The 22,151-nt window shown below is 39.5% G+C and overlaps 1 protein-coding gene across 2 annotated transcripts in view; it reads right to left on the bottom strand.

Annotated features, from left to right (window-relative positions):
- CFAP47 (cilia and flagella associated protein 47) overlaps positions 1-22,151 on the bottom strand; it is a 194,532-nt gene that overhangs the window by 82,536 nt on the left and 89,845 nt on the right. For both annotated transcript variants that reach the window (XM_060273534.1, XM_060273533.1), the window contains exons 46-51: positions 18,160-18,353; positions 17,221-17,364; positions 15,212-15,385; positions 10,218-10,329; positions 7,835-7,948; positions 2,586-2,683 (exon numbers count right to left, since the gene is read on the bottom strand). In XM_060273534.1, the coding sequence (XP_060129517.1) occupies positions 2,586-2,683; positions 7,835-7,948; positions 10,218-10,329; positions 15,212-15,385; positions 17,221-17,364; positions 18,160-18,353 (836 nt within the window). The remainder of the gene's footprint in view (positions 1-2,585; positions 2,684-7,834; positions 7,949-10,217; positions 10,330-15,211; positions 15,386-17,220; positions 17,365-18,159; positions 18,354-22,151) is intronic.

Raw genomic sequence — 22,151 nt, forward strand, 5'->3', positions numbered from 1 at the left:
AGGCAAGAAGGATTTAATAAAGCAAGTAGACTCTGAGACCCTCAGGGCTGTTGGCTACCCTGCCAAGGCTGCTAAACTACAAAATGATTTATATAACCATTTAAATTTCATGTTGTTTTTACAACCTATGGCCACACAATAAAATTCTGCTACAAAAGCTACAGAGCAGAGTATATGGAGCTAAATCATAATTCAAGGGGGAGTAAGGTGAGAAACTGAGAAAGATGAATCCAGGATCTAGTGTATAGGATCCAGAACGGGCCAAACAGGAAATGAATTCAGGGGGAAATGGGGAGGGAGTTTAAAATTGAAATAGTGAATTCTGAAACACACAAGGAAATAAACAGAAAAGAAGGGGCAGAAAGGGGATGGAACCATATAAATAAACTGTTCAGGCCCAAGAAGGCTGGTTCAGAGAAAGTGGCCAACAGCAGCCTAAAAAACAGAAAACGGGACCTATTCAAAGCAAGAAATTTATCCTCTTAAAAAGATGGCAAAAAGGCAAGCAGGCCTTGAGAAGCCTCAGAACATGCAAAAATCTATTAGCTAAACTTGAAACTAAGCAAAAATAATATTAAGCAAAGAAGTGAGTTGCCTCTAGCACTGGCTACTACAGGCTCCTTTGAAACCCCCATTAATTATCTCTACTTTTCTGCATTCTACTTTTCCTCATTACAATTCAATTATGTATTGGTAAATGTATTGGTAAACGATGGAGCAAACTCCTGCAAAATCAGTTTTCCATTGTTTTAGAGGATGACACAATCCCAAGTCTTACTGGGGCACAGATCATTCAGTGCTGCTAGCCACAACCAATAACAGATCGTGTACTTTATCCACACTGGGGTCTTAGCTCAACTACAGCATGGTCATGATTCTGCTTCTCAAACTCCAGACAAATATTTCTTCCCTCAAGACAGACATTCAAGCCTACTTCGGGCATGAGGAGAATTTCTTGACCAAACTTTCCTTACATTCCTTCTGGGGTAATCATATTTACAAGCACATAGATTTGTTTCCCAAAAGTTAGCTCAGTAACAGAGAAGGTTTTGTTGGGTTTCAATTGTTGTTTTGTGCATGCCATTCCAATGCTTATTTACTAGAGTGGTCTTTTTTGTAATTGGTATTAACCAACCCATTATCTCAGTACACACGTCAGAAAGCAGAAACATGGTGTTAAGAAAATATATTGGTATGGCTATCCCTACACAGTATTTTACCATGCAAAATGCAGCCCTCCCCACAATGTGAGCTTGTATGCAGAGAAATTAAATGGAAATTGGCCCTTACTGAAATTTGCACTCCTCATTTTCAAAAGTTAAGCACATTTGAACATCCTCTCAACAAACACATTTTGTTTGTTTTTTCATGCACAGCATGCTCACTTATTATTAATATTTTAACAGCACATTTCAAGAACGACATACATTCTTAGAGAATGTTTTCAAAATTGCACATAGGAAGTAGGTACTTTTGTTTTGTTTTTTCCATTTCTTCCTGAATAGCTGTTCTATTTTCTCTTACTGTCAAAGAGAGTGCAATGGTTTGCATATTAAAACAAACACCTTTCTGTTTCAGCTGCAGATGTGGGCTGCTAGGCAGCTTATATAAACAGATACTAACTTTCCATAATGCATTAATGACTTAAACCTGCCGAAATAAAGCCATAATTGGAAAATACCTGTAAAACAGAAAACTGTCAAATAATCTGTCAGCTATTTTTATGCTGTCCGATAAAAATCTGGCTGCTATCGAAGGCACAGACACACCAACACAGCTCTTTAAAAGCATGCCATCACTGGAGTTCTGCAGAACACCATGATCTCATTTAGCAGGATTATTGGGTTTATGACCTGTGGTTTCCCAATTCTGAACACTGTAGTACGTTCCACTGTGAGTTTTGATTTCAGATAAACACCAAGTCACATTTAATATTATTCTCATTAACAATTGTTCTCTTCCACTCTTTTCATACAGAAACTACCTCCTTAAATTTGAGCATTTTTCCTGGATCTGATATCTTTTAGGAAGGCATTCACTGTACGTTGACTTCAAAATTTTCTCCCTCGTTTCTAAATTTGGGGCAAATCAATTTGTACTGAAAATCAGGACTAGGTCATATACTCTGCAAGAAGAGCTTTTAAAAGGGGAGCAACACACAGAGAGAAACAATGGTGTTGTTCAAAATGTGTATACAGTATGTAATTTAAAGTTTTTTGTTCTTACAAAGTAATACGCATACCTTAAACCAGTGTGCTCTGGAGAAGAAAGCACAACTTTGTATAGAAAAACCCCAAGTATAAGCACGGACAAGTTTCAGATTACACCAAACTGACTTTAGCTATAGTTTCCAATGCACGGCTTCTACAGTACATTTTACAACCCCCTCCTTCAATGTGCTGGGCATCAACTCCCCCTACAAGAAGGCATTAACCATCCCCTGGACCCACCCAGTCAGTCCCTTCTTGCAAGATATTTCATAGCCAGGGAGGACAAGAGCCAAGAGAGCATGTAAATTATCACATGAACCTATCCAAATACACAGCTAAGAGATCTCTTTGGGCCATAAGTGAAAGTAATCTTACCAGAACAGCACATTCAACATGTATAGTTTTTTCTGGTGCAGCAGGTATACAATTTATTTCCAGGGAAAACCAGACTTTGCTGTATGGTGGACTTTGTCCTAAACAGGTCAAGAAACAAGGAGGGCAGGGGGGGAGGAAACACAATGAATCTTGAGTATTAACTGAAGACTTAATGCAGACATGAAATCATTTCCTGTATGGAAAGCACTTATGCCCCTTAATACCTAAATTCTATAGCCTTGGATCCAAATTGCAACTTAGGGGCATGCAAAGCCTTGAACTAGCTCTGTGAAATTGTTGTATTTTTAAAAAATGACACCCACACTCACCCTGAAATATTAAGTTTACCAGGTGACAGAGAGGGTCAAGAGGCTACAGTTCAAGGCAAACAACTCTGAGGTATCCCTGGTCTCACTGAAGTAATTTCCTGATTATTTGGATACTGGCTAAAATAGACTGACATTCAAAACAGTTTAATGATGGAAATGTTCAAGAACCTAATGTCATTTATTTACATAGCCATGTATTTGAGATGCATTTTTCACTTACATTTCGAGTACAATACAAAAAGCCAAGGGTTTTGTCAACCTCCTTTAAACAAAGTCATTTGCCCATGGAGAATCCATTAATACTTTTCTCACCATCTGGAGAGAGTTGCTCAAGGTATGGGTTTGCTGTTGCCAGGAGCAGAGCAGCTGAGGGTCAGAGAAAGCCCCAAGACAACCTTTGATTAGCCACTTCCGTTTCCCCAGCAACAGGGAGAGGAGCAACATCAGGTAAGACCAGCGGATGGCACTGCCCATGGCTCAGGCTCCACCTGTCTCATGGAAGTTCTAAGATGGGTGAGGTACTTGCTGGGGTTGTAAAAAGTGAGTTAAAAGCCCAGCAGGCAAGGCCAATTTAGACTCCTTGTCCCCACTACTCTACCAGAAACAAAGAAGTTACAACCTCCTTCCCCCTAGGTCTGCTGTCAAGGACAGGCAGGGTATAAGATTACGTATGGGAACTGGACCCATTTCTTGCCACATTTATAACTCTAGCAATTCTCCCTATCACTCCATTAACTGGATATTAGTAATCTAAAATTTTGTTCGTGACATGCAGTTGCAGTCCTTGGGAAACAAACATTAAAAGGCTGAAATCTTTAGAACCTCTTAACAAAATCTTCTAAACATGTACTCCATAGAAAACTGAGATCGTTGTGTCGTTGTGGGTTTTCTTTCTTTTTAATCCGCCTCAAAGCATTGTGCCATCACTTTTAGTTTGGAGGTTCCAGTTCCCTAACTTCTATAAATTATTTTGCATCAGATAATTTTACATAGCTTCAGTATTGTTGCTTAAATATGTTGAGAAGTCAGGGTTAAAGTCACACAAATTTTTAGGCAACAACCTCTGCAAATTATGCTATTCATATATCAATGTTTCTTGATTAAAAACGTAAGAATCCCCGAATCCCCTTATGTTTGTGGCTTGGAGCTACACCAAAAGTAACATTCTCTTGTTTAATCCAAAATTTAAAAAAACATTTTTAATGGTAATTATATCTAATGTATTTATTTCAGAATGTGACACTGACACACACACACACACACACACACACACTTTGTATGGCATTTATATTTAACTGGAAAAGGAGAGATGCCTTGCAGTATCAGACCACAGTCTGCTGATCTACTGTTCTGTTTCCCACAGTAGTCAGCCAGACTCTACATGTTTATCAAGTATACTGTTGAGAATGCAACAACAAAACATCTTACACAGCAGGGAGCAAAAGAAGCTTTTGAATATAAATGGAATAAGCTTCTGTTTTTCACTCAGTGTGATCTATTATTCTAGATTCTACCATTTCACACCCACCCACGTGAAAATACATAGGCAATAGGAATTAGTAATTTTTTCAGGTCAGTATGTGGGTCATGTAAGTTACAGGAAATATATTGTTGACTAAAGTACTGAAAACGAGCCAGAGGAAAGCTGTACAAACTATAGAATAATGCAAGCTAAATTGGAGAAAATATGTATTTGGTAAAAATAAATCATGCCTTTGTTAACAGAGAGTTGGTTAGATGGGTGAAGGAAACTAAGTGGAAATAACACCACTTGATTTTAGGCAAGAGGTATTAAAAAAAATCATAGCCCAATTAAAAAGTAAATTGGAAAAATGTGGACCAGCAAGTGTGCACCTTATGTGATTTTCTTCTGGTTTGGCAAGCTGTATCCAAAAATAGCAAATAATAGAGGCTCTGGTTCGACTAGCTCCCTGTACCCTTGCAGGCAGCGCTGACCCTGGGCATCAACCATAGGTCAGCCTCAGGTGAACACCTGGGACAGTGGCAAGCAGGAGCCCTGCTAGGCCTCCACCCATATGTCCCCTGGACTCAAGGCTCCAGGCACAACCCCTCACAGGGAAGACCAACCATGAGTCCGTGGATTCCTTTATCAGAATACCCAATGCATAGGGATGGCTAGGCATCCTGCCACCCCTATCACCTGAACCAGAGCCTATCCGCAACCTTACAAGTTGTGACGATTTGCTACACGGCAGGCGAAACCCAAGTGGCACCAGCCAATCAGCCAAGTGGGGAAAATTCCTGCCGTGCCCCTGTCCCAACGACAGGCGAGACACGATGGCATAGCAAGGTCAAGCGCAAGTCCTAAATATAGGGAGAGGTGGGCGGGTGTTCCAATGCAGAGCCCCAAAGAGGATGCTCAGGGACACGTGCATGGGCTTAAATAGAGGTTCCTTGATCACATTGACTGGCATCCCTATGGCCCAATTGCACCCAGGATCAAGGGACCTCCAATAGGGTGTTGTGGCTATCCAAACATTCCCACCCACAACACAGGGTCTGGTTGCCAGGTCGCACCGCAACACATGCCCTCTTGTTAGGGAGGACCTGATTTATGATTTAGCAAAGGGTTTAGGGCACTGGATATGGTAAATACATAAAATGCCTTTATTGATTATTCATCCGTTTACTGGCCTGACTAGATTCTTAGGACTTGTGTGAATCAACCTCAAAATACTAGTCTGTTTGGATGTTTAGCTGGTTTTAGACTGGACACATCATTACCCGGTATATAAAAGAAGCTAATTCTGCCTGTCTAATATAAGTTTCAAGTGGCTTGTTGTTGTTTTTAACAATTTCAGTGTGATTATCTCAGGGAGATAATGCAATGCCACTCCAGTTTAAAATCTGAATCACCTACATGAACTAACCCCTTAAAACAAGTCCATTAATATTAACAATAAGACAGCCCTAATTACATAAGCATCCCTGCAATTATAGAGAACAAAAAGCTGCAATTAGGCAAATCATACTCAGCCACATACTACATGTACATTTGATATTAATGGGTTTTCATTAGACTATTCTTTTGGAAAATAAAATCTCAAACATTTCCCAGAAACTGCTAATAATGTAATAATGCTCTGAGGGAATATATCACATGACACTAAATATAAGTAAATATAATGTCCAACAAATTGACCAACATAATTATTTTAAAAATTGATAGACCACAATAAAGCAGCAGGTAGTAAAGAAATTATAAATGTACACATTTCAACTTAGTCTTCAAAAGAAAACCTGGATTAAATATTCTAGCGAATAAAACCTAGGACTAGATAAATCTGTGATCCAAGTTTGCTTTTTGGTCCTTAAACTAGAAACATACACAAGGAGATTCCAAGTTCCAAGTGATCTAATTTGTTAAAAGTTATCAGCGATTCTTGATTATTTTCTTTGCAAAAGGTTTGTTTTAAGAATATATCATGTCCCCTTCATTATATTATCTTCAGGGGGGGGGTACATGTTTTATGTGGTATCATAGCAACTCAGAAAGACTACAGATATTTGTCAGTCATGATTGCTAAAAAATATTCTCTAAGAAACAATATTCCTATGTGGAATGCCTGATCCCTGGCATTCAACATCAGTAAATGTGTGGTCAGAAAGGTGAAAGAGAGTTAGACATTTTCTGTTAGCCATTATATCCTTCTTCTTTTTCCTTTGCAAAACATAGGATCCTCATTTATCACAGCAGTACATAATGCATTTTTGTCTTTGTCTTATGAAATCCTTCGCCAATTTGTTGGGGTTTTTTTTGTAAAGGTTCTGGTATAGCCTTATAGTTTAAATAAGATCCTTCTCTTTTCCCCATTCACTCATGCTCAGTTTGCTTTAACTACTATGCCAGTTTCACCTCAGTGCTATTGCATAACTTTTATCCCCAATTATGTATTTCAACCTTACATTCTTTCTTTCACCCCTTCTCTCCCTGCACTGTATAATAGTCTGCACTTCGAGTTTTTCATTTTCTCAGGGTCACTAGAAATATATGATTATAGGCCAAGAAATATGAATCATACTTTTCTATCTACTGCAAAAGTAAAAGGAACAAAACACAGTTGTAGTAAATGTGTGACTAATTGCATCAGTAACGTATTCAAATTTAAGATGCACTGTAAACTCAAATAACAACATGTGCTGTAATAACATATAGTAAAGAGCTTTGCTTAGAATGTTTTGTAAAAATATGAAAACAAATTACTGATGACAAATATTATACAGTGTGAAAAACTACATGGTAAATGTTATAAAATATGCATTGAAAACAAACTATCACTCTGTGTTGCAAAAAGAATTTGGATTTAGAACAAACATTTGAATGATTCAATGAAGCTTGCACCAACACAATATGAGCTGAAGACTCGTACATATGGTTGCTAAAACAACTAAGGGTCATGTAGCACCCTAAAGAGTAACAAATTTATTGTGTCATAAGCTGTCATGAACCACACCCCACTTTATCAGATGCATGATTGTGACTTCCAAAAAAAATGACACAGAGCAATTTATTTTCAACTGATCAGTCACAAACATTACCAGGTTTCCACTCGTAGCATAGAACGATTTATAGTTCCAAACTGGTTGTGAGGACAATTTAAACTGCTCCCTGAATGGAATATAATTTCAATGGAAAGGTTCCTATACTATTCTGATATATTTTTTGGTCTAAAAAGCCTTAAGTTTGATTACTGGCAATAGTGTTTTAAATACAAACAAGCAGTTTGTATTTAACCTAAATAAGTATGTTTCTCAAAACAACAAAAGACTAGTCAGCTTACATCCAGGCAGTATGCATTATTTAAAAAGGCATATAAAATATGCATTTCACTGAAAAATGAATGATGATAGAACATCCATACAGACTGATAATGAAATTACCCATAATAAAAAACCTACCAGTGTTTGCTGCACTGCCTTTTTTCGGTGGTGCTCCTGATAATTTCTGAGGGATCTGTACACCATCTGTCTTCTGTTGCTGTTCTCCATCTTCAGCAGCAAATATAATTACACCTGAAACAAATAGTTACCAGATGTTCTATTAATCAAGGCATTCACTTCAAAAGATGGCCTGATACCCTCATGGCGGTGTACACACAACCCTGCTTATCAGACAAAATCCATGTTTTTAGCTTAATTGAATTTTTGTACTAGATATTTCATTTTGGAGAAATATGTGGAATTAGGGCCTTCAAATACGGACCATGGCTTAATAAGCTTTCAGTAAATGACATCCCTTTTCCAGTTCAAATTTTAAGGTCTGACCCCCAAAGTAAACATAATGTTGTTAACCTGTTAGACATAGTTAGATATTGGGGGACTGTGCTTCCTTCAGCACCACGCCGGTGTGAATTCTGCCCCACCTTTCTATTGTCAATTGTGGTTAAGCAAAGTTAATACCTTCTATTTTTCCCTGTTGTATAATTTAGGAATTTTATAGAAATCAATCCCATTTACCCTTTGCAACAGAAAAGTCCCTAGTGAATATGTCAACTTTTGGAAATCTCATTCTGAAATCTAAAGAAGATGGAAGTGAGCACCTAGGCTCCAGTTTGAAGGTAGGAGACTTTTACAGATAAGCTATATAGACTAATTTTTACATGAAAGCAGGACTACAATGAAAAATCAATTACAAAAGAATTTGGAATTTTAAAAGGGATTTTTAAGCAAACAAATACAACTGAATATTGTATTGCTTCCCTTTTCAGCAGTAATGAAAAACTCAAAAAAGAGGGGAATATAACTTTATGTCTGTAATATCATGTATAACAGAGTAAAAGACACAACACAATATGCAAAAGAAACCATATTCATAGTTCTTTGCCCAGCCACATTTAGCCAGAATATTTAAAATCTTCATATTGCCAAATTATTAGATTGTATCCATATGTAGTCATGCTCAGCATAGACAATTGGAATCAGTGGAACAAATTAGTCATGGCTTACTTAAGTCCCACTATTTTCATTTTTTCATTGTTACTCTAAACATGCCTAAGTCTGGATGCAATCCACTGCAGAATTCAGTATAAAGTTGTCAGATAGAAAAGTGGGGGAAACCTCTGTTTGAAACTCCTGCTAATTGAAGGAGATAGTTCTGGACTAGATAAGAGATGGGCAGAAGGTAGATCAGGAACTACTGGTAGACCTCTTGATACCTTGCAGTAGGGTTGGCAAGGATTTCTGACTCCCAAGTTTCATAACAGCATGAACAAATTAAGACCTCCTCACAGGGGCGTAGCCAGGATGAAAATCAGGGGGGCGGAGCCAAGAGGCGGGGGGAGGGGACACAGCGGGGCAAGGAAAGCTCCCTTCTCCCTTGCCCCATTTCCCTCCTCCTGCCCCGGCGATCGCGGAGGGGGAGGAGGGGATCGGAGCAGCCCGATTTTGGGCTGATCCGACTCCCTCCTCCCCCTCCGCGATCGGCAGGGGCCAGGGGGAGCCAGGATCAGCCAAAAATCGGGCTGCTCCGACTCCCTCCTCCCCCTCCGCGATCGGCAGGGGCCAGGGGGGAGCCAGGATCAGCCAAAAATCGGGCTGCTCCGACTCCCTCCTCCCCTCTGCAATCGCCGGGGCAGGTTGAAGGGAAAGCCCCAGAGCTGTGCAAAGCGGTTGCCTGGCTTTTCCTCCGCCCGCCCCACAGCCAGCCAGGGAGAAGGGAGACGGCACCGGCGGGCAGCGGGGCAGGCTGGCCAGCGGCCCTGCTTCTGGGGGGGCAATTGCCTCCTCCTGCCCCCCCTGCCTACGCCCATGCCTCCTCACTAAATTAGGACTGCTCAAGTAAGGAAATCTTGGGGCTACCAGGAATAAGATTTTTGTGTGGAAGGACTGTGAGCTCAGCTCAGTTATGATACTCAAAACAAATCCCTATGCTCAGCTGCTGAAGGATCATCCATTAATAGGTTATTGTGTTGTTTTGGCTACGATAACTGTAGCAAAAACAGCAGAGAAAGCCTTGACTCTGAGCATGCTCTCTTCTTTCTTTGGCTTATAGTCAAAGACAAATTGGCATAAATGGCACAATCCTAGAGTAGTTCAGCATTCCTTCAGGAAAGGGAAAAGTCAAATTGCCTTTGAGTTAGGATAAATCTAGGTTGAGCTTAGATTTTTAATTGCAATGTTATTTAAAAGTGATTGTTGAGGAGGGAGAAAAAACTTTTCTAATTGATACTTTGAAAAAAAACAGAGGTCAGTGATGCATAATTTCATTAGCAGTTAGCTGTGTCTTGTGGAATCATGTGGTAATTATCCCATACTTACAATGTAGCACTAGGTTAAAACCTACCTTCAAATTTTCCACGTTTCCATGGGAATACAGTCAGAGTATAAGCAGCTGTGTCACCAGGTTCTACGGTGAGAATTGGGTCACCACTGACAATTGGAATATCTGAAGATACCTAGTATGACAAAAAAGCAGCAGCAAAACAACAATGGCAAAGGCAGCACTGTCATAATAATGTAGAAAATGTAGCTCTTAGCAGTGAGGTTCAAGTACGAATATTACTGCATTCCTTTTAATCTTTCCTACAGTGCTTAATTGACGATAGATTGAAGGGAACACTTTCTGCTGTGGCTCTTTCAAATGTATCAAAGTTAAAATTTGGTACTATTTATCAAGTGAAGGTACATTAACTCCTTGAAATATTCCTTCTGACCAACTACTGCTAAACACTTAAGCAGGGGTGAATATGTGTAAAATGGCAGGCTATCTCCTAGCTGTGCTGGCCAGGGTGGGAGGTGGGATGAGCAATATATTTCTTTTCACCCCAGCATCTTTGAGTGTGGGGATGGAGGGAATCCTGTCCATTGAAACAAATGTTATAGGCAGTTACCCACACAGCTCCTGGTTGGCATAGGTAACAAGCCCAATCCGGGGCCTCTCACAGCAATAAAGAGACTTTGGAACCAGCAGATCCAAGGCTGTTTCTGCCCCATCATCATCTTGTCTCTAGAATACCCCTTTTGAGGCCTACCACTGGCAATGGAACTACATCTATGGAGCTTTCTGCCTTGACAGTAGATGCCACCACCAGCACAGAGGATCTCTGCCCCATCCTAACCCCCTGTGGATATGGGGAAGGAGAGTAATGGTTACCTCTTCATCTAGGAGCTATGTCAACAAGGCAGTTCTGCCTAAGAAGGAAACATGAGATGAAATGCAGGGGAATGTGCTGGTGTGAGATTGAGTAAGTGAAGTGAAGTGAAGTGAAGTGAAGTGAAAGATAAAATAAAATAAAATAAATCAATCAGATATTAGGGTGGTATCTACCTGGGAATAGGGATAATGTTCAACCATTAATCTCATATTTCATTAAGGCTCTAGTGTGGTTAAATATCAGCAATACATTTAACTACATTTAAAGCATTAGGGGGATTGAATATTTGTGCATATCTCCTCTGCTTTTCACACACCTACTGACAGGAGGAGAAACCAGAGCCTGCTTCTTTTAGCAGTCAGCAATGAGGAAAGCAGCCGAATTCCCCCCGGCTCAGCCAAGAGCAGCTGTTGACAACAGGGGGCCTTCGCCTCACCACTGGCATCAGCTGCCACTCAAAAAAGGAAAATTAAATATAAAAATAGTTTGAGGGATTTTTTTTTAAAAAGTATATATATATATTGCTTCACAATATTTTCTAGAATTTTTAAACCAACTAAAATATTATGTATACTGATTAAATTTCTTTCAGGGTGTGTATAATATCACCAGTTCTGAACAGATTAGAGGAAAGAGAGAGATTTCACAATTGACTATTGCTATAAGGGAGGAGAAATAGTCCTGGCCTATGGAGTCTTTCAATCCAGCCAACAGCCTCCCCCTCTGCCCTACCAATGATCACCTCTGCACTCCACAAGGCTGATTCAAATTCCCCCCTCTCCAGCAGGGAATAGAGATGGAAGAGAAGTTTTATTTGGTTCACATGTATAGGGGAACCTACCTACTTTGTGCTTTCTGAAGCAACAGAAGAACTGAAATAGAACCATCCTTCAAAATTCACACTTGTCTGAATTTCGCAGTGCTCTATATATATATATATATATATATATATATATATATATATATATATATATATATATATATATATATATATATATATATATATATATATATATATATATATATATATATATATATATATATATATATATATATATATATATATATATATAATATATATATATATATATATATATATATATATATATATATATATATATATATATATATATATATATATATATTCTACATAAATAAGTAATAACAGAATAATGATTCTGTTTCATAGCCTGTTTTTAATGGCTCCGGCATCACACACAAACTTGATTTCAGAGGGCACAAGTGCAAAAGTGCTGAGGCAGACTCTTAAGATTCCTTCGCATACATACAAAGTTGTGTGGAAGCCACTTAACCCTGGCACTATACCACAGGGGTCTAATATTATAATTTGTACAAGAGCCAGTGTGGTGTCTTCTCCGCCTAACCTTTCTCTCAGGGTTATTGTGAGGATACATTGGAGGGGTGGTGGAATCATTACACCACGCTGAGCTTCTTGAACGAAAGGTGGGATATAAATGTATTTTTAATAATAATAATAATAATAATAATTTTATATCCTTCTCCAAGCACTTAGAGCAGATTGTGTCAAAGAAAGCACAATATAATTATCACAAAACTGCACATTAAGACAATGCAACAAAAGAAAACAATGGAAAAGAGCAAGCAATATAAAAACATCAGTAGAAAATGCTCGGTGAATATGTGAATGCACAGCACAGATACTGTTCATATTAACCTGCTGGAGATCTGGGAATGACAGTGCATGAAACATATATATTGGGGGGGGGCACATATTTTAACCTTGCATGAGGATGCTTTGATCTCTGGTGGGTTCTTCAGAGGATTGTCTCTCATTCTGTAGAGAAGACTGGGGACCTTAGTTGAGGACTATGCCAGCATATCAAATGTCAACAGGCCAAAAGGCATGGTTTCCAGACAGGATGAAATATATATATCAGTTGTTTTTATTAATTCACCACAGAAATAGGAGGAGAACGGGAAGAAGTAGGGAAAGAGATGTGCCAGATCTTAAAAAGTTCACTTTGTGGTGAAGTGCAGGTAAGAAAACGAAAGAATAACAACAGAATGATAATGATATATGAAAAAGCCAGGGTGCAAGGGTAGGGACATTTTTCCATTTCATTCCAGTAGTTCTTGCTTTATTTGTTAAATGATTTCAAAGGGAGCAGATTATCAGCATGAGGGAAAGAACAGAATCTTGTGGGACTTCCAAAGCTCAATTGCCTAGGGATCAAGTGCTGGTCCCTCAGCATCTCATTCTGAAATCGGCCAGCCAAACAAGAGCAGAACCAAACAAATGCCCCCCCCCATGCCAACTCAGAGAACCTATCCAGAAGGCTGCCATGGTCAATGAGATCAAAAGGCACTGAGAGACTCCAGGAGAATCAAGAGGGCTTCTCTCCTGGTCACTGCAGAGGGTGACCAAAGCAATTTCAGTTGCAAAGCAAAGTTAAAACTAACCCACTTTAAACACATCACCCACTTTGAAATAAATGGAACCAGCTCCTGTAGCATTTTTTTTGGGGGGGGGAGCACAGAGGAGAGACTCCCCTAGAAATTTAGGAAACAAGCTGGAACACATCTTGAATGCAAGTGGATGAAAGATCTGAATGAATGCAAACAAACACTGGTAAGGGCTCATTGTTGAGCCTACCTAGTGGCAGTGAAGGCAGCAAAGAAGACATACTTTGCTTCCTCCACTGCATCCTCTTTATTTCACCCAGCAAGCTTTTACAAGTTGTACAGGCTGGCCAAAAGCAGGTGGTAGAACCAGATGTAGCTCACTGTGACTTGTTTGCAAAGCATTTTGAGGATAAAATCACTTGCATGCACCAAGACCTTGACTCTGCTGGTACAGCAGATGAATTTCATGAGCACAGTCTAGTCCTGTTGTGTTGGATGTGTTTCAGTTGGTAAGGCTTGAGGATGTGAACAGGGTGCTCGGATAGGTCAGGGCAACCACTTGCGCTCTAGACCCTTGCCACTCTTGGCTGATAAAAATCAGCAGGGAAGGAACAGCTGGCTGGGCCAGGGAGGTGATCAATGCCTTTTTACAAAAGGGGGTGGCCACTGCCTGTTTGAAGGAGGCAGTGGTGAAACCACTACTTAAGAAACCTTCCATGGATTCGGGAAAACCTAACTAACTACTGGCCAGTTGCTAATCTCCTTTTCCTGAGCACAGTTCTGGAGCGAGTGATTGCAGACCAGATCCAGGTGCTTTGGGAAGAAACTGATTTTCTGGATCCATTTCAATCAGGGTTTAGGCCCAGTTTTGGCACAGAAACTGCTTTGGTTGCCCTGTCAAGAGAGAGACAAGGGAAACACATCCCTGTTAATTTTTCTCAACGGCTTTCCAAACCATCGACCATGGTATCCTTCTGCAGTGAATGTTTCAGGGTGGTTCACAGAACACAATCAAAATATAAAACCACAAAATATATAACCTACCCAGATCACAGGATCATCTTCTGAGGCCTTTCTATGTGTGCCTCCTCCTTGAGAGGTGTGATGGGTGGCAACACAAGAACAGGCCTTCTCTGCAGTGGCTCCCTCTCTGTGGAATGTTATCCCCAGGGAAGCTTGCCTGGTGCCTTCATTATATACCTTTAGGAGCCTGGTTCCTTTTCAACCAGGCCTTTGGCTGATTTGATTGACATCCTATGCCCTTTTAAAATGTGGGTGAACCACCCTGAGACCTCTGGTTATAGGGTGGTTAATTAATTAATTAATTAATAAAACAAATAACCTGCTACTATGGAGAATGGAGGACCAGGCCATGCGGCAAAGGAGCAGGATCTGAACTCCACCAACTGGTTTGAATTAACTAGCCATATCGTTGGCTGAAGGTCTCAATTTGTTGTGGAAAAACTGGTGTTTACAATTCACTTGTAATACTTCACTGAATTAAAGTAATGGTGGAAGTATTAAAAAAAAAATAACACTGGGCAGGGGAAAACCATCAAGAACAATTTAAACATCACTCGTTTTTAGTAATTTTGCAGTGGTAAACCTTTCCAATATGAATATGACATTTTCAAATGAAGGGAGGACAAGATGACTCTAGCATCATCTGCCACTCAGATAGCCTTCATAATGATGAGTGGGATAGCAAATGCTCCAGTAAATCATAATAATACATGCATTAGGCAGAGAACTATTGTTACTTTCACTCAAACCTGTATTCAAACCTGCACAATTTTACCTTGTAGTGCAATTCCTCATTGGTAAAATTGGGTACCATTATGAGCTTCTGTGTAATCTCTCTAACTCGGCACTCTATCGCAAGATAATCCAGCGCCAAAGGTTTTGTTGCAATCCCCTTCAGGACAAAGACATGTTCTGTGCCATCTGCTTCATTTTGCAAAATGAGTTTCCCCTATGATAGTGAAAGAAATGAACATTCAGCAGGGTGCAAACATTTCTCCAAAACTTCAGAGTCCACTCGAAATGAGACCTGAATGTGCTAGTGGGATGAAGAATTACACAGAGCTGCCTTGAAAACTATTCAGAAACTTAAATGAGGGCAGAATACAGTTGCATGGATGTTTGATGCAAGTTGTAAAGTCAGAACATGTGATACCAATGTTGCACCATTTCAATTTGCTACCAGTGCCATTTCAGGCCCAATTCAAAATGCTGGTGCTGACCATTAAAACTCTTAACAGCTTGGGTACAAGTTATCTAAAGCACCAGTCTGTTCAATACAACCAGCTTTGGGGGTCCTGCTCATTTGCCTACCGGTAAAATCAGTTCGTTTGGTAAGTACAGGGGTTTCTTGGTGGTGGCCCCATCATTTAATTATTACTGAATGACTCATGCTTAGTTCCTTCAGTGCAGGAATTCAAGCGGGCCTTAAACATCTATTTCCAGCTATATATTTCCTTAATCTCTTTCCTCAATGTGTTTTCAGCTATATGATTAGGAGTAATTTTGTTTTATATATGGAGGACGGTATTACATCATACTTACAAAATTAAGGTGCTTCTTCATGATGATTTATACCACATAATGTGTTTACTTTTTTGTGTATCATCTCTACTGCATACACTACTTTGTCAGGCCATAGCCCTAGTGGCCTATAAATTCATTAAATAAGCAAACAAACATATCATGTACATGCCCCTGACAGAAAGAACAACATTAAAATATAAAAAGTAAGCATACAAATACAGAAGCAGTAGGGCATCTGAGCCAAATATACACTCTTCACAATCCATATATCCATTTTGCAATTACTGCCACTGCACAAGACAAACCATACACTATCATACAATGCAATAACCTGGCTGCTTATTCTAAATAAATCAGCCGCATGGAGTCCAAATTATTTCCTTTTAACAAAACACTTTATTGGTCTGGCATAAATTAGAAAAGTTATGAATAGCTAGGCAGCTATCATCTACAAGTAGCAGTGAGATGCATTGTGGGTGTCAAGTTGCCCGGCCAGATGCAATCTGTGGCCCTGTGAAAGAGGTGAAATAACCTTGACAGGATGCGGGTGTTGGGTGAGATCAGCCAAATCTTTACTGACTACAGCAGGAAGTGAGGTTGGCATGGCAGGAGGGCAAGAGTGAGTTCCTCATTCACCTCAGCCCCTTCTGATGAAATGCCATTGGGAAATACCCAAACACCCTCCATGGGAATGTACATTATGTGTCAAACCCTGTCACGGCAAGTCAAGCATCCAGGGTTTTACTGGACGACTAGACTGAATCCAGCCAGTCAGAGGCTCTAACCTTAGCCAATCCTTCCCTCAAACCCCTTATATGTATCTGAAGGTATCTGAAGTGTGCATGCACACGAAAGCTCATACCAATGACAAACTTAGTTGGTCTCTAAGGTTCTACTGGAAGGATTTTTTATTACTATTATTTTTTGTTTCGACTACACCAGACCAACACAGTTACCTACCTGTAACTAGAACTATGGAAAGTAGCAATAAGAATCACACATAGATATAACTATAGAGGGCATTATTTAAAGTCTTCAGCTCTTTACATGCTTAGTTCATTTTTGCTTATGGGCACATTCTCTCATTACTTTGAAATGTTTTGAAGTCACCACATTTACAATGTCATTTCTATGCTGTTAGTATTATGTTTATAGATACCCTTGCATTATAAGAACTTATAAATTCCACAGCTATACCAGTTCTCATTAAATGTAGAAAAGCTAATCAAACAAGAAAAAAAATGTGTTTTGTTCTCCTACCGTAATTACACATTCGGAAGTTGGCTTAAACATGAGGGTGTATGGAGTTGTTTCACCTGGGGCAACGTATATAAGCGGGGGGCCATAAAAACAGCATCCTTTTAAATGAGCTTTAAGTTTCCAATCTTGTTGACTCATGTTAGTCTGAAACAAGAGAAAATCCAAATGAAATATCTAAAGGTACAATGAATATCAGTAATTAAGGATAAAGGGGTGAAGCAGAAGTCCTCATGGGAAATATAGGTTTTGAATATAAGCACATGATCTATACAGTTATCTAGTACCGTCTAGTATCAGAAATGTTAACTGATGGGAGCTCTCAGAAGACAGCTTTCCCCTCCTTCTCCCCACTGTAGCCACCAGTGTCCTCTGAAAAGCCTCTTGAGGGTGGGAGTTAAAGGAGCCCTCTTAAACAATGCAGGATATTGAAGGCTGCTGGAGGAAAATTTATTTTATTAAATTTACATACCACCCTTCATTTGAAGATCTTAGGGTGGTTCTCAACATAAATGACCCCAAATCAATCAGAGGTTTGCCCAGTTTAGAGGCATTCTCTCCTCCATCTGCAGCTCAACACTCCCCATTTCTCAGGAGGACTCAACCCAACTTTCCAGAGAGGCTTGAAGAGTGCACATGTGGCTGCAGGGCAGGGCAGGGGAGAGAGAAGGATGGAAAACTTCCCTTCTATAACTTCCTTGAGCTAACTTTTTTAAAGATGAGCCTATATCTTTTTCTAGCATTTTTAGCATAATAATACATTTGTGGCCAAGAGATATAGAAGGTAATCTGTATCCTGTAAAGATTAACTTAATGCAGGAAGAACTCTCATCCCTGCTTTCCATCTATTTATACACATATTTATGTGTTTGCTCAGTCAGCAGTTTTAACCCAGTAGTGACCAGCCTTATTTAAATCTTGGATGAAGCTAAATGGACATACTATTGGAATGTCTTGAGTCACTGCTTGATATGCTGGAGTGACAAACTCTAGCTCAGCCTCGGCAGTATTTGTATTCACCACACATTCTATATGAAAGAGTCGGACATCGTACTTCGACTGAAGAAGAATCTGACAAGGATATCGGCCAGGATACTTAGGCAAAAACTTTATAGGAAGCTCAACTTCTGCAACTTCTGTGGGGAGAAAATAAACATTGTTAGTTTAAATATTGTAGGAAGCTCAACTGCAGCATCTTCTCCCAGGAAGGAAGAGGGGTAAGTATTTTTAATATAAGAGAGAGAGAGAGAGAGAGATGTACTGGTGATGCCTAAATCCTAAAATTATCATTGTTACTTTATTAATCTGATTGGACACTTGCATCTATATGGAAAATGGACCAGAATTTGAGGGCAACCTGATTTATTTAATTTCACAACTATCACATAAAAAGCACCTCAACTGCAATTAGGAATTAGAACAAAAATTAACTGGCTTCTGCTAATGCCCTCCCTGTCCCTGCTCTTTATATTTATACAGCTACTGTATCAACCTACCAACTATAGACTGGGGTTTATACCATGAAAACCTTTAGGTGGACTTTACTCCTTCTGTTTAGAAACAATCATCTGGTCACAGTTAAGACCATTAAAATGTGATCCTAACATACATAATGGAAGACAATGTACTATCACTGAGCAGCAACAAAAGAAAAATTCAAGTACTGATTTAAAAGCCTTTTGTGTAAGTAACCTCATGTACCAAAAATACTGGCTTAACACACCACCTACAACAGTATCTTTAAATTTGCTGCAAATATCATTTTAGAGAGTAAGTCTTACATGGAAACTTTGAGAGAAAAGTAGAAAAAGCTGTAAGGATTTGTAGGTGTGCCTGTCCGGTTTGCCATAGTATACTTCAAAAAGCTTCTGACAAAGCACCTCACCAAAGACATCTGAGGAAGCTTAGCAGTCAAGGAATAAGAGGAGAGGTCTTCTTGTGGACCATGAATTCGTTAAGTTGCAGCAAGCCAAAAGGAGTAGCCAGTGCACCTTTCAGGCTTTAGGATTTACTCTGAGAAGTACCTTTTTATTTTCTCCCATGAAGCAAGAAGTGGTTTTGTGCCCTGCAAGGGGGGGGGGTTACCCTTCCTCAGCATCACAGCCCCAGTATGATTTGGCTTCCTCTGCAGCTGCTTTTTTTAAAAAGTGGAAGATCCTGATCATCATTATTAATCTCATCTAAATATCCTGAAGCTATGGCAGAGCCTCTTCCAGAGAGCCAGTGTGATGTAGTGGTTAAGAGCAGTAGACCCGTAATGTGGTGAACCGGGTTTGCGTCTCTGCTCATCCACATGCAGCTGCTGGGTGACCTTGGGCTAGTCACACTTCTCTGAAGTCTCTCAGCCCTACTCACCTCACAGAGTGTTTGTTGTGGGGGAGGAAGGGAAAGGAGATTGTTAGCCGCTTTGAGACTCCGTCGGGTAATGATAAAGGGGGATATCAAATCCAAACTACTACTACTACTCTCTTCTTCTTCTTCTTCTTCTTCTTCTTCTTCTTCTTCTTCTTCTTCTTCTTCTTCTTCTTCTTCCAGCTGGACTTCTCCACCCCTGCCCCAGTGCTATCTTACTACAAGCTGCCCTGTGGGGAAAAGCTCAGGAGCAAGGGAGGCAGGCAAAATAGACCTCCAGCCCAGCTCTTGCTGGATTAACCTCTTCCCACCACAACCATCTACCACCAACGGCCCTGTAAGAATTCCAGGAGAGGTAAGGGGGCAGGCAAAGAAGTCATCAGGAGCCTTCTCTTGTCTGTCCCAGCTGGACTCTGCTCTCCCCACACAAGGCCATCCAACACTGTCAAGTGGGAAGGAACCTGATGGCTTTATATTGTTTATTGCTTTTTTTTAAAAAAAAGTTGATGTTGTCAGTTGTCTTGGAAGGATTTGTATCCTGAATAGCAGGCTATAAATAACTGTAATGAACAAATAGTGTCTTCATTGGCTATTTGATCTTCCTGTTATAAAATGGTGTTCAGTAGCAATTCAAGCCTTTACCAACTGGGTAACTAATTGATGCCACCATTGCCATGTCAATACTTTCATTGAACTCTTTGTTATTGCTTTAAAAAAAAACCCTCAATTCACAACAGGAATAACACAGCATTGTGTTATGTGCCTCCAAAATTAGCAGGCGATCAAACAGATTATAGCACCTCAGCTTCAAACTTCTCTGAAATAAATTAGCTTGTTCTCTCATAAAGACAAGATTAATGACCTGCTAATTTATGAATTATTGCCTCTTTTCTGTTTTGTCACCAAGTTATTATCCCCATCGGCTATCTTCCACAAAAACGTCCCACGTTTGTCAGTTATACTAGTAATAAAACTCGCTCACTTATTCTTGGCTCATAAATATTTTCCCCCCAAATTAGAGATTGTAACTATCTCGTATCATTCACGCAGTACATGGGAGCACAGAAAAATCCACATTAGATGATGTTTCAATTTTTTTTGGTATATAGTTTAAGTATTCAGTACCACAAGACAAAACCCATAATTCTTTCACACAAAAATATTAGCAATACATTTTAGATAACAAGCCTTTATTATCAGTATAGGTCTAATTTTCCTAACCACCCATGTGCTATTCTTTCTCCCAATAGCTACACAGGATTTGCATTTTGCAGGATTTATTGCACACCAGAAAGCATATTGGGCCAAGCTAAAGGCTGCTTTTCATGGTATGCTTGCATTCTGGTTTTGATACTCAAGTATAATTAAACACATATTTAAACATACTGCAGAAAGCGCTGTCCAAAATTAGGATTTGCCACACCAAATGAGGAAGTCAAAGCGGATAATTCTATCTGGCTCAATTCAGGAGAGGTATTCACAAGTCACACAAAGATCATTCTAGATCTAAAGGGACTTACTGACATAGTTGGATATTGTATAAACTTGATTTCTAGCAGAATTAAAAAGTTGAAGATGTTATTCATTGAATTCAAGTAGATGTTTGTTACAAACCCAAGGATTGGGTCCACTTGTGTTTTCTCCTGGTATATTACAACTGCCAAAACTATAATTAACAGAACAGCAGCCAAGAGGTAACATTTAATTAACATAAGAACTGCATGCCCTCATTCCAAGCAATTTGTGGCTCATCCCGCACCCACTGTGCACAAGGAGAAGTAGCAGTAATACTACCTACAATTCTGAGATGATACTTTTTGTAAAGATGCTTGTCCCAATCTAGTAAGGAAGATATGCACATGTAAGTGGCCTTCTATGTGCACTTCCATTGTTGATACACATCTGAATGCACATCTCCTTCTGCATATGGTTCACAATGCCCATTTATCCTACTGAACTGGTTGTACATCTTTTGATGCAATACTGAGATGCACATTTATTTCTAAAGTCACCAGTTCTGACATATAATTAGCCCTCCATAACTATGATTAGAACACTGGTGGGCATCTCAAAAAGTCAAATCTTAGTATGTATGTAAAACAAAATAGGCCACCCACAGAACACAACCAGAAGGGAAAGAGGACCACTGATATCATTGTGCTGGGGAGCAGGTTTAAAGCTCCAGGAAATTACTGTGAAATAAAAGATTGCTCCGATTACCCCAGACGCTGAACAGAGGCAGAATTCATAAGGCATATAGTGAAAATGATAAGCTGTTCTTGAGTATAATATGAAGGCATATTTTTAACATACACATATAGAGAAGTATTCAGGAAATTGTGCTTTCTAGATAGTGTTATTAAATATGTAAATATTTATGTCTTCTAAATTGAGTAGTGGAAATAAATGTTATTTCTAACAACCATAGATGTCAACATATTGTTAATGATTTGCTAGCCTAAGTAATGTGAGGTGACATGCTATTCAATCTTATTTGCAAGGATTAGTGGAGGATGTTTGGCTGTGTGGTCTGCTTTATTTTAGTGATGTGACAATCAACAGTGTAGCCATGTCAAGGACTG

Source organism: Zootoca vivipara, chromosome 4 (assembly GCF_963506605.1).
Source record: "Zootoca vivipara chromosome 4, rZooViv1.1, whole genome shotgun sequence".
NCBI classification, from domain to species: domain Eukaryota; kingdom Metazoa; phylum Chordata; class Lepidosauria; order Squamata; family Lacertidae; genus Zootoca; species Zootoca vivipara.